The sequence below is a fragment of the Penicillium antarcticum genome (assembly GCF_028974205.1).
Source record: "Penicillium antarcticum strain IBT 31339 chromosome Unknown utg000003l_segment0_segment0, whole genome shotgun sequence".
Taxonomy (NCBI): domain Eukaryota; kingdom Fungi; phylum Ascomycota; class Eurotiomycetes; order Eurotiales; family Aspergillaceae; genus Penicillium; species Penicillium antarcticum.
The window spans coordinates 809,173-822,868 of NW_026695301.1; the positions used below are offsets into that span (position 1 = coordinate 809,173).

Sequence of the window (13,696 nt, forward strand, 5' to 3'; positions counted from 1 at the left end):
GTTGGATAGCTTGCGCTCAGCCTAATGTGGCGGCGAATGATGAATGATACCTACTTCTAAAGCGCTATAGCAATCACTCCCCAGTCATGCCTTTTAGCCACTTGTCTTTAAGTAAAATTGCATGCACAAGGCGCATAAAGGCACGAAGATATTGCCTTGTAGAAGTTGATTAATTATATGCCAGGGTTCTTAAGCGATGCAACTGAGACGCTTCGGAAAAAGCAAACATGCCAAACAGGTATGTCCGCGCCTAGACCAGGGGTTCACACAACCTCACCACATAAATCTTACCAAGCCAACGCTGGGTTCATGGATGCGAGACTAGAGTTTCATACCTCTTCAGAGTATAACTAAACGTGGTATGCATATGCAGATGTTTGCCACCGGGGGTATTGTCTGTTACATTTTGAGATCGACCCGCATAGCGGGTTATGTGTCAGCCAAAAGATATCAAAGTGAGATGGACTCGAATCTCGCCTATGTCTTATGCCGATCATGAGACATTGACTGAAGTGCTTGGGATATCAGCCATTATAATATTTGGCGGCAAAACCCCAAAATACCCATGTCACACGTATTGGTCAGTATACGAATTCACGCAGGGAACCACCTAGTATCAAGGGATTATGCAATGCGTTCCAATCTAGCCTGAGATATATCCGAGTCTAAGAGATGAGGCTAGGGGTATTGGACGACAATACTACGATCTAGTGCCACATCAAGGCACGAGCAATCGGACTCGGAGTCGGTCTTAAAATTCAAACCAAGTCAAAAGCTGACAGGCAAGCGCCACGGTTTCCAAAGCCTGTTTCGCAATGCTGGATCTAGAGTCTCCATGATATGGCAATATTTAGTGTACAACACGAGGGCAGGGGCACACCAATCCACATGGCGGAAACATGATGAACCCCTTGTTCGATTCGTGATTTGTTTCGTCTCATACCACAGACCCGGGAATAGACTCGGAGTCGGAACTAGCTGAGTGATACTGGACAGGACGATGCGAGAAACAATGCCCGAATATGTCCCAATCTGACCACCACAGCGAGCCTCGGAACTTTGATATGTACCGCTGCCCGTCCTTGGTGCTGGAGGGTGAATGTTGCGGAGCATTGCTTGTCCCGGTTTTTCATGTTTAATACTCCATAGACTTTGATCTGCATATCGACAGTCGTACAATTGGTTGCACTACCTTGTGAATAAGTCAGTCAAACCCTGTTATCATAATGACGGGTGATCGTGAACAAACCAGGGAGCCAATTGCCATCGTGGGAAGTGCCTGTCGCTTCCCTGGTGATGCAACAAGCCCCTCGAAGCTATGGGATCTGCTCAAGGACCCCCGCGACGTCTTGACGGAGATTCCTGAAAGTCGATTTAGCACCAAGGCCTTCTACCACCCTGATGGTTTGCACCATGGCACGACGAACGTCCGACACTCCTACCTCTTATCCGATGACCACCGACTCTTCGACGCGCAGTTCTTCGGAACAAAGCCAGTCGAAGCAAACTCAATTGATCCGCAGCACAGGTTGCTGCTGGAGACCGTTTATGAGGGCTTGGAAGCTGCTGGTATCCCAATGGAGGATCTCCAAGGATCCAACACGGCGGTTTATGTTGGACTAATGACAAACGACTATGCAGACATGCTAGGTCGAGATGTTCAGAGCTTCCCTACCTACTTTGCCTCCGGAACTGCTCGCAGTATCCTGTCCAACCGAGTCTCCTACTTCTTTGACTGGCGCGGCCCGTCTATGACCATTGACACAGCCTGCTCTTCCAGTTTGATCGCACTACACCAGGCCGTGCAAAGCCTGCGAAGCGGAGAGAGCAATGTCGCCATTGCCGCTGGAACTAATCTCCTTCTCGGACCCGAGCAGTACATCGCAGAGAGCAAGTTGAAGATGCTTTCTCCAACTGGGCGCTCGCGCATGTGGGACAAGGATGCTAATGGATACGCTCGTGGTGATGGCATTGCTGCTGTCATTCTTAAGCCATTGAGTGCTGCCCTGGCTGATGGGGATCATATTGAGTGTATTGTTCGGGAAACCGGCGCCAACCAAGATGGTCGCACTAAAGGAATAACGATGCCGAACCCCGTCGCTCAGGCGGAACTTATCCGTACCACCTATGCCCGAGCCGGACTCGATCTTTCCAAGCCCAGTGATCGACCGCAATACTTCGAGGCTCACGGAACTGGTATGCGTTGACCTACTTGTACTTCATTGCTGAGAGTATATTGCTGACAAGAAACAGGTACTCCTGCCGGTGACCCAGTCGAGGCCGAGGCTATCAGCACAGCCTTCTTTGGAAATACAGCCAGCTATCACCGCAAGAATCGCCAGGAAGACCCTCTGTACGTGGGATCCATCAAGACTGTGATCGGACACACCGAAGGAACAGCAGGCTTGGCAGCCATTCTCAAGGCCTCACTAGCATTGCAACATGCAGTGATCCCACCAAATCTCTTGCTTAACGAGCTTAGTGTAACGGTGCGACCGTTCTACAACGACTTGGAGATTGCCCAGGCTGCCAAGCAATGGCCTCAACTCCCAGAGAATACTCTCCGTCGTGCAAGTGTTAACAGCTTTGGTTTCGGTGGTGCCAATGCTCATGCCATTCTGGAAGAATACAAGCCACGACTGCTGGGTCTCGCATCTGGTAATGTCGACACGGCAATTGTGTCCCCGTTCAACCTGTCTGCATCTTCTGAGAAATCGCTTCTTGCAAATGTTGCTGCATACTCAGCCTATATTAAGAGCAACCCTGGCATAAACCTGCGTGACCTATCATGGACTCTGAACTGTCGCCGGTCTACTTTGCCGGTGAGGTTATCTGTCTCCGCATCAACCACCGAAGAGCTTGTTGCAAGGCTAGATGACGCAGTGCAGACTTTCACTGGCATTACATTAAGCGCACAGACAGCGAATATCCGCGAGCCAAAGATTCTTGGTGTATTCACAGGCCAAGGTGCGCAATGGGCTCGAATGGGGGCGGAACTGCTTGAGAGTTCATCAATGGTGCGGGAATGCCTTGGTCGTCTTGATCGGTCACTACAGGAACTGCCCACGGAGCATCGCCCCGACTGGTCCTTAAGCGAAGAGCTCCTCAAGGATAAGAACTCATCTCAAATCGGATCCGCAACCTTTTCACAGCCACTTTGCACAGCTGTTCAGATTGTCCTAGTCCAGCTTCTCCACGCCGCTAACATCAAGTTTAAGGCTGTTGTTGGTCACTCGTCTGGTGAGATTGCCGCCGCCTATGCAGCAGGGTATCTTAACGAAGAAGATGCTATTCGAATTGCGTACTACCGTGGTTGGTCTCTTCAGTACGCTAATGACAAAGAAGAACAGAGGGGTGCTATGATGGCCGTGGGTACATCGTTCGGTGATGCCAAAGAGCTATGCGAGATGCCCTCATTGGAAGGTCGAATCTGTGTCGCAGCTAGCAACTCCTCCACTAGTGTCACGCTATCTGGTGATGCGGATGCAATTGAAGAGGCTCAGGAAATACTCGAAGATGAGAAGAAGTTTGCGCGACTGTTGAAGGTTGACAAGGCATATCACTCTCACCATATGCTGTCCTGTGCAGCACCCTATATCGCAGCGATGCGCAAATGTGGCATTAGTATCCAGCCTCGGCCTACTGGCAGCGCTACCTGGATCTCCAGTGTGTATGGTGAGAACATCAACGATGTCAATGACAACCTGGCCGACACCTACTGGAGCAACAACATGGTCAATCCTGTGCTCTTCTCTCAAGCAGTAACCTACGCCGTTGGTGCTGCCGGACCATTTGACATGGCATTGGAAGTTGGACCTCACCCAGCATTGAAGGGACCCGCAATGCAAACTATCCAACAAATGTCTGGCCAAACATTACCCTATACGGGAACATTGAACCGTGGCAAGAATGACCGAGAAGCATTTGCATCTGCTCTCGGCGCCTTGTGGGTGTCACTCGGAGAGAGCGTTGTTGACTTTGCCGGCTTCGAGAGCAAGGCGACACAGAACACTCGACAGCCGGCATTGATCACAGGTCTTCCATCGTACTCGTGGGATCACGACCGAGCCTACTGGCATGAGTCTCGCTCTTCCACTGCATTCCGCACTGGAGGTGAATCATTCCATTCTATCCTTGGTGTTAAATGTCCGGACGGTATTGAAAAGGAGCTACGCTGGCGCAACTATCTTCATCCCCGTGAAGTCTCCTGGTTGGCACATCACCAAGTACAGGGCCAGATGGTGTTCCCCGCGGCCGGGTACATTTCAGCTGCGGTTGAAGCAGTCGCCCTAAAGTATGGCCTGCAGTCCGTGAAGCTGATTGATTTCCATGATGTGATCATTGGCCAAGCATTGGTCCTCGAAGAGAATGGTGGAGTCGAGACTATCTTCAGATTATCCATCGAGGAAGTGCGCAGTGATTCCGTGACAGCGTCGTTTGCCTGTTACTCCAGCGCCAACAAGGGATCATCCAACATGTCACTTCACGCATCTGCCTCACTGCAGATTATTCTGGGCGAGCCGAAACATGATACTCTACCCCCTCGGCCAGAAATCCATGGTACCTTCCTTGAATTGGAAATCGACCGGTTCTACAACACCGTTTCAGAACTTGGCTTTGGCTATACAGGCCCTTTCCAGGCCCTTACCGGTCTAAGCAGGAAGATGGACGAGGCCACAGGTCTCATCGCTGTCCCCGAAGTAGATGATCACGAGCGACCATTGATAATCCATCCGGGCTCGCTTGATGGTGCCATCCAGTCAATCATGTTGGCTTATTGCTTCCCCGGAGACGGTCGCCTTCGCACACTCTACCTGCCTACTCGAATTGACAGGCTTCGTCTGAACCCTTGGGCTTGTGCTGCCCTTGCTGCCCCTGGGGCGGATCTGCCCTTCTACTCTGCTGTCACGGATGCTCAGTTTTCTGAGCTTTCTGGTGATGTTGATATCTTCTCTGCGGATGGAAAACATACATTGGTTCAACTTGAAGGGTTGCACACCACTCCGCTCAGTCCACTGACGTCTGCCAATGACGTGCCATTCTTCACGCAGGTGACTTGGGATGTTGATGGGCCAACTGGGCCGAAAGCTATTACGGAATTGACAGGGCAAGACCATGCTCTCGGATTGGATCTGGAGCGCATTGCTCACTTCTACTTCAAGAAGTTGGATAGCTCCATTCAAAAGTCTGAGCGCGCGAAAGCTGCCCGGAGCCACGTTCATCTTTTGTCCTACGCTGAACATTGCGTCGCTTCGGTTGCTTCTGGGACTCACAAGCTTGCGAAGGCTGAATGGGCTAACGATACAGCTGACACCATTACTGCTATTATGGAACGGTGAGTTATTTTGTGACAGTCTTAACCAAATTCTGCTGACCAGCGTTTATAGTCACACTGAGAATATCGATATCAAGGCTCTCTCGGCAATTGGCGAGAATCTTCCTGCTGTCATTCGCGGAGAAAGTAACCTGCTTGAAATCCTTACGCAAGATAACATGCTTAGTAGCTTCTATGCCAACACACTTGGAATTGATTTCTACCTTGAAGAGATTGCTCGCATGGCTCACCAGATCAGCCACCGGTATCCTCATCTGAACGTGTTGGAGATTGGTAAGTTTCACCAATGTTGGCGACCTTGTTGTGTATTGACTTTCTCTAGGTGCTGGCGCTGGCGCCACTACCGAGAGAGTTCTGTCCGCATTGGGCTCGGCTTTCACGTCTTACACATACTCCGATATCATTGATAGCCAGTTCGATGATGTCCGTGAGAAGCTCTCCGAGTACCAATCTAAGATGGCATTCAAGGTTCTGGATATTGAGACAGACATTACGGAACAGAAGTATGAAGAGGAATGCTTCGACTTGGTGATTGCTTCTCTGGCTCTTTACACTACGAAAAATCTCGAGGCTACCCTTACCAATGTCCGTCGTCTGATCAAACCTGGTGGTTATCTGATCATGATGGAGATCACAAACCCCGATGTCATGCGTTTCGGCCTTATCCTTGGGGGCCTACCTGGCTGGTGGTTGGGCCACGAGGAAGGCCGAACGCTTTCTCCTTGTGTCCCTGAGAGTAAATGGGATGACCTGATGCGAAAGACCAAGTTCTCTGGATTGCAAGCTCTCGCGCCATCTTCTTCAATCTCTCTTTTGCCCTTTTCCGTTATGGTCACACAGGCAGTCGACCACCGCATCAACTTCCTCCGTGATCCATTGGCCCACATCCACCAACCGCTTGGTGTTGACTCATTGACTATTATCGGAGGCAAGTCACCGTTGACTGCAGCCATGGCCGCCGAGATTAAGACCGCAGTCAGCCGTCACTACAGCAACATCCAAACGGCTAATTCCCTCGGCGATGTTGTCTCGGCAGACTTGCCAGTCATGGGAACAGTCATCAGCTTGATAGAACTCGATGACCCAATTCTGAAGAACATGGCTTCTGAGGACCTGACTTCCTTCCAGGAACTGTTCAAACGGAGTAAAAATGTCCTCTGGCTGGGTCATGGAGCTCAAGGCGACAACCCCTATGGCAACATGTTTACTGGTGTCCAGCGCACACTACTCATGGAGATGACCCACTTGCACGTCCATTTCCTGAACCTTTATTCCTTGCGTGAAGCAGATGCGAGGACCATCGCAACAAAGCTCCTTCATCTCGAGGTTGCCGAGATTTGGGATCAGAGTGGTCAGCTTGATGGGATCCTGTGGTCCAACGAGCGAGAGATTGCATTGAAGAATGGAAAGCTCCAGGTTCCTCGTTTCCGTCTCAACTCTCGCCGAAATGACCGATACAACTCTTCGAGGCGACTTATCATCAAGGAGGTGGAACGTGCCAAGTCAATCGTCACTATCCAGCAATCGGACTTGGGATATCAAATCGAAGAAAAGGATATTCGCTCATCTCTTTCCTTCCCCGATGGTGTTGAAATTCATGTTACCCACTCCCTGCTTCGCGCTGTCCGCATCACCGAGGCAAAAAGCCTGTTCTTGGTTGCTGGAAAGAACACTCGCAGCAATGAGCGCGTCGTTGCTCTGTCGCATACTCTGGAATCTCAAGTCCATGTGCCGCATAGCCTGGCTATTCGTTGTGGAAATTCTGAAGAGCAAGCCATTCGTTCTATGCTCACTCTCTATCTGCACTTCCTGTCTCTCTCCATGCTGCACAAACTGCAACCTGGGGCGGCCTTGGCAGTTCTGGATCTGGACTTCTCTTTGTCTCCAGTTTTGACAAAGCACGCCAATGAGAAGGGTGTGCAGCTCGTCCTTCTCACCACGAAGCAAGGTCCTTGTTCTTGGCCATGGATTCAAGTCCACCCGAACACCACCCAACGTGAACTGATGACTAAGATACCTAAAAACATCGCGAAACTTGTTACGATGGGAAGGAACGACGATGTTATTTCTGTCCTCAAGTCATGCCTGCCAGCCATCTATCCATTCGAGAATGAGACAACCCTCACTGCGACCTCCTGCCAATCCCAATTCATTTCCGACACGGGTCCGCTATCCATGCAACTCCAGAATGTCTGGATGAGAGCACAGTATGACCTGATACCGATTAATCTGTACAGGTTCGCATCTTTGACTCTAGAGGATCTCATCCGAAGTCATGACCCACTGGCTGAGCAGTCTATCATTGCCTGGGGGGAATCAAAACTTGCCGTTCAGGTACGCCCGGCCACCAAGCAGGTCAAGTTCTCCAAGGATAAAACGTACTGGCTGGTTGGACTCACGGGTGGACTTGGTCTGTCTCTGTGTCAGTGGATGGCCAGGCAGGGTGCACGTTATATCGCACTCTCCAGTCGTAGCCCCAAGATTGATGACCAGTGGTTAAGGAAAATGGCTGCGGCCGGTTGCAATGTTCGCGTCTTTTCCATGTAAGTATTATCCACTACATTGGCTTTGCTGTCGTCCCCTGGAAAGAGACTAATAGCCTGCAGTGATATCACAAACCGTGAATCTGTCCAGTCCGGATACCGTCAGATCTATGATAGCATGCCTCCTGTCGCTGGTGTTGCTCAAGGTGCCATGGTCCTTCAAGACACGATGTTCATTGACCTAGATCTTCCCCGTCTGGACAAAGTCCTCCGCCCCAAGGTCGACGGTAGCATCCTGCTCGATGAGCTCTTCCCAGAAGACACCCTGGAATTCATGGTCTTCTTCTCATCAATGGCTGCTATGACAGGAAACCCGGGACAGGTCGCCTACAACGCCGCCAATATGTTCATGGCAAGTCTAGCTGCACAACGTCGAAAGCGTGGCTTGGCAGGACATGCAATAAACATTGGTGCTATTGTCGGCAATGGCTACGTGACGCGAGAACTGAACATGGGCCAACAATCATACCTCTACCGAGTTGGTCATTCTTGGATGTCTGAGCAAGACTTCCACGAGGTCTTTGCTGAGGGTGTTCTGACCTGTTTGGAACGTGATGATGCTGCTGAGTTGTGCTGCGGTCTCAGAATTGATGATGATGAGTCGAAGAGTTGGGTATCTAACCCCATGTTCCAGCATTTGGTCTTCAAGTCGAGCAGTCTTGTTATTTCTGATAAAAAGGGAAAGTCTGGAATGTTGATCAAGACGCGCCTGTTTGAGGCGACATCTATGCAGGAAGTGATGGAGATCTTGATAGGTAATGTGATCCTGAACCTACGACAATATCTTAAAAACTGACAATGTTTTCTTCAGATGGCTTTGTCTTGAAGCTACAATCTGCTCTTCAAGCTGATCCATCGAAGCCTGTGTTGGACATGAGCCCAGATGAACTTGGTGTTGACTCATTAGTCGCCGTTGACCTTCGTTCATGGTTCCTAAAGGAATTGGGAGTCGACATGCCAGTGCTGAAGATCTTCAATGCGGCATCGATTCGAGAGCTGCTTGCTACGGCCGCGGAAGTTCTTCCGGAAACGCTCATTCCGAATCTCTCCAACAGTGATCAACCTTCAATGGCTCCAGCACACCAGCCTGCTCCTGTCGTCCCCACCACCAACATTACCAGTGACGCTTCCGAGGAGCTTACATCACATACGAACGAGACTCTTGAAGCCTTCAAGTTCGCAATTCCGGACGCGGCGAACACCTATAGTGGCAGCTCAACGGCTTCCTTGAACACCGGCGACTCGAATTCCGAAGAGAATGCAGACACCTCTTCCTCATTTTACACTGATGACGCTGAGATCGTATCTCGCAGTCGCGAAGTTCTAAGGACCGCCTCGATGTCTTACGGGCAGTCACGTTTTTGGTTTCTGAATCATCTAGTTGAAAACAAAACCGCTTTTAATATCACCCCAACATTCGAATTGACCGGTCACTTGAAAGTGGATGATTTTGCTAGGGCTATTGAGACTGCTGGCCAGCACCATGAGGCCTTGCGTACATTCTTTTTCACTAATAATGAGCGAAACCATATGCAAGGTGTTTGGGGCAAGTCCAACTTGCGCCTTGAACGTGTTCCTATCTCCGACGAAAAGGAAGTTGCAGAAGCTTCCAAGCAGATGAAGGCCCACAAATTCGATCTTGCCAACGGGGAGATAATGCGTGTCCAAATTCTTTTGCTAAATCCAGAAAGGCACTGGATAATCTTTGGTTTCCACCATATCAACATGGATGGTATCAGCTTCGAGGTCTTTTGGTCCGACGTGGAGAAAGCTTATCGGGGCATCCCTCTCTCACAAGATGGCATTCAGTACCCAGATTTTACCATGAGACAAATTCGCGAATATGAAGAGGGTGAATGGGCTGATGATCTGGCTTACTGGCGGACACAGTTCGCCGATATACCACCAGCGATGCCCCTGCTTCCATTCGCCTTGCAATCTGTCCGCCCCAAGGTTGCCCAGTTTGGCTCGCATAGGGCTCAAATGCGTCTCGATGCCAATACCTCTGAGGCGATTGAACGATGCTGTCGAATGTTCAAGGCTACACCTTTCCATTTCCACCTGGCAGTCTGGCAGATCCTACTCTTGCGCTTCTTCGATTCCGAGAATATTTGCATTGGTCTCGGTGATGGAAACCGCACTGAGGCTGATATTATCCGAAGTGTTGGATTGTACTTGAACCTTCTCCCAGTCAAATTTTCACGGCACCCAGGTCAATCATTTGGAGAGTCTCTCAAGGACGTTCGGAATATCACACAGGGCGCATATGCTCACTCGCGTGTGCCATTTGATGTGATTCTAACAGAACTTGGAGTTCCACGGTCCGCCTCTCACAATCCTCTTTGCCAGGCTATGTTCAACTACCGCCCCAAAATCGAGCAGAGCAGAAGCTTCTGCGGATGCATTGCCTATGGTGCACTTTTGGGTGGTGGCGAAACCTCATTTGATCTCAGTCTCGATGTTGGCAACGTTGGCGCTGGCGAGACTCTCGTTCACCTGTGTGTTCAGGAGAGTCTCTACGAAATGGATCATGCCGAGATTCTACTTCGGTCCTACTCAAATCTAGTTCGATCATTTTTGCAGAACCCAGCAACCCGAGTGACCTGGCCGGCTTTGTATTCAAAGGACGATGTTCAGAAAGCAGTGACTCTGGGACGAGGCAAGTCACATCACCCCTTCTCTGCACTCAACTAATTGTCCGGCAGGGCCTGAGCTTCGAGAAGAATGGTCAGCTACCATCGTTCACCGGTTAGATGAAATCGCTAGCCTCTATCCCAACCACGTCGCTCTGAAGGATCATGACGGAACTTCACTCACGTACACCCACGTCCAGTGTCGGATCAATGTCATTGCCAATGAGCTCCTCAGCAACGGAGTCGGACACGACATCCGTGTTGCGGTTTTTCAATCGCCAAGTGCAGACTGGATTTGCTCTCTCATGGCCATTCTCCGTGTGGGCGCTTCCTACGTTCCACTTGATAAGAAGGTCGGCATGGGAAGACTTGCAATGATCATGAAAGAAACCAGTGCCTCTGTCGTTCTCCTTGATACCACCACTATCTCGGACTTTGGCCTCTTGCACACAAATGCCGAGCCGATTGATGTGCGTAGTTTGCGCGGCTCTACTGCAAGCCCTGTCTCCAACATGGCCATGCCGGATCAGACAGCAGTCATCATGTATACCAGTGGATCGACTGGGGTACCCAAAGGCCTCATGGTCTCCCACTCAGCATATATCCACCACGTCCAAGCATCTAGCGCAAAGTGGAATGTCAAGCAAGGAGACGAGACGATCTTGCATCAGTCATCCTACGCATGGGATGCATCTCTCTGGCAAATCATGGTCTCGCTCTGCAATTGTGCAACTCTTGTGATCGCATCCAGTCAGGCAAGAGGTGATCCAGTTGCTCTCACCAAGCTTATCTCATCTGAGAAGGTGACTCTCACACTTGCAACTCCGACGGAGTATCTCGCTTGGATGCAGCACGGTCGCTCCAACCTGAATAACTCCTCCTTGAGAACCGCTATCTCTGGCGGTGAATTTGTGTCCAGTGGCCTGATTGAGGAGTTCAAAGCGCTCCAACGACCTGGTTTGAAATTGATCAATGGCTATGGGCCCGCGGAGATTGCCATCGCCTGCTCTGGTACTGATATCCCGCTCGATTCAACTGCCGTCTTTTTTGAGCAAGCGCTCTTTACCTTGCCAAACTATTCTGTTTACATTGTTGACCAAAGCTCCGACCCTCTCCCAATCGGGGTACCTGGTGAAGTGGTCATCGGGGGCGCGGGAGTTGCTCAGGGATATTTCAACAGTGCGAATACCACTGACCGCTTCGCAACTGATCAATATGCCAGCAGATTCTTCAAGGAGAAGAAGTGGACTACTATTCACCGAACTGGAGATCGCGGCAAGCTCACCGCGAATGGTGGACTAGTCCTCCTGGGGCGTATGGATGGTGATAATCAAGTCAAGCTGAGGGGCATGCGAATCAATGTCGAGGAGATCGAGAGGGCAATCGTCAACTCATCCGCTGGAGTCATTGCTCAAGCTGTGGTATCTGTGCGCTCTGATGACAGCCACAGCTCGGACAAATTTCTTGTTGCCTTTGCTGTGATGACGACCACTGACAACACCGAGACTACCCTTCCATTCCTCCAACGCCTTGCTCGGGAGCTCCCATTGCCACAGCATATGCGACCTGCTGCTATCATTCCCATTGAGACCATTCCTCAGAACACCTCTGGCAAGACCGATCGCGCCGCAGTCACCTTACTTCCCATTCCATCGATTGCATCTCAGCTGGCGAAGGATGACACTCTCACGGCCTCTGAGCAATCACTGCGCCAGCTTTGGCAACAGGCGCTTCCACGAGAGGTTGCCAATTATCACTCAATTGATGCCAATTCCGACTTCTTTCACGTTGGTGGAAGCTCTCTCGCCCTTGTTGATTTGCAAGCTCTGATCAAAGATCAATTGGGAGTACCCATGGCTCTTTATCAGCTTTTCGAATCCAGCACACTGCGCGCCATGGCTGCAGCTATTGAAGATCTAAACCCCCCTGCCAACAGTTGGAAATTGATTGGAAAACAGAAGTTGATATCGATTCTAATCTCGCACTGTCTCTAAACGGCAATGGCACCCACATTATTCCTTCTGGTGTTAGAGTTGTTGTGCTCACCGGTGCTACTGGATTCCTTGGAAATGAGATTCTCCGGTTGCTCTTGAATGACAGCGATGTTGTCTCTATCCATTGTCTTGCTGTGAGAAAGGAATCCTCCGAACTCTCAGAAGTCTTCTCCCACCCGAAGGTTCACTTGCACAAGGGCAACCTGGGGGCTCCTCGGCTGGGACTCTCAAGCTCGGAAGCCAGCTCGATCTTTTCTTGTGCAGACATCGTGATCCACAATGGTGCGGATGTCTCCTTCATGAAGAGCTATCAGACCCTGAAACTTATTAACGTGGCATCCACAAAGGAGCTCGTCAAGCTTGCCCTACCTCGACGCATCCCATTTCACCTTGTCTCCACAGCAGGTGTCGCTCGTCTTGCCGGTGAAGACAGCTTTGGTGAATCTTCCGTGGCTTCGTTCCCTCCCCCATCACCTCCAAACGATGGATACATTGCCGCGAAATGGGTTAGTGAGGTATATCTGGAGAACGTCCACAGACAATTTGGTCTTCCTGTCTGGATTCATCGTCCATCCAGTATCACCGGCACTGATGCACCAGAGCTTGACCTGATGGGGAATGTCATGCAATACATCAAGGAAACCCGTAAAGTGCCGGACTCAAGCTCCTGGTCTGGAGTCTTTGACCTCATTTCTGTTGAGTCTGTTGCAAGTCAACTTCTCGAGGCCGTTCACCAATCTGGTATCGGTCACTCACATGCACCCAAATATTTGTATGAGTCGGGTGAGATGCAACTTAGACAGGAAGACATTATGCCTCTGATGGAGTTGGGAACTGGTGAGGAATTCCAGACCATTCCTATAGACGAGTGGGTGTCTGCAGCCGAGCAAGCAGGAATGAGTCGATTGCTGGTGGCGTATTTGCGCGGGGCCGCTGATGGACAGGTGCTTCTTCCCAAGTTGGTGAAGAGCACAGATTTTACTAAGAGTGGTTGAACGGAAGAGCGGAAATTCTGGCAAACTGAGCTAGAGTCAAAGATTAGACTATTACAGGGAGACTAGAATGTACCATTTTGAAGACTAGATAGGACTAAATTGAAGACCAGTGCGATTTTCCATTCCAGACGACTGTTCAACTTCATTCTAGCAATCTTAGCAACATAACCACATCTTAAACTTGATGACATCTTTC

At 50.3% G+C, this 13,696-nt stretch overlaps 1 protein-coding gene across 1 annotated transcript; it reads left to right on the plus strand.

Annotated features, from left to right (window-relative positions):
- Positions 1–1,226: 1,226 nt before the first annotated feature.
- On the plus strand, positions 1,227–13,500 carry N7508_003008 (uncharacterized protein; the record flags this gene model as incomplete). The annotated part of the gene is made up of 8 exons (XM_058461074.1): positions 1,227–2,196; positions 2,254–5,335; positions 5,388–5,608; positions 5,658–7,878; positions 7,942–8,633; positions 8,690–10,537; positions 10,584–12,446; positions 12,470–13,500. The coding sequence occupies 8 exons, from the start codon at positions 1,227–1,229 to the stop codon at positions 13,498–13,500; spliced, it is 11,928 nt and encodes a 3,975-aa protein (XP_058321651.1).
- Positions 13,501–13,696: the final 196 nt, after the last annotated feature.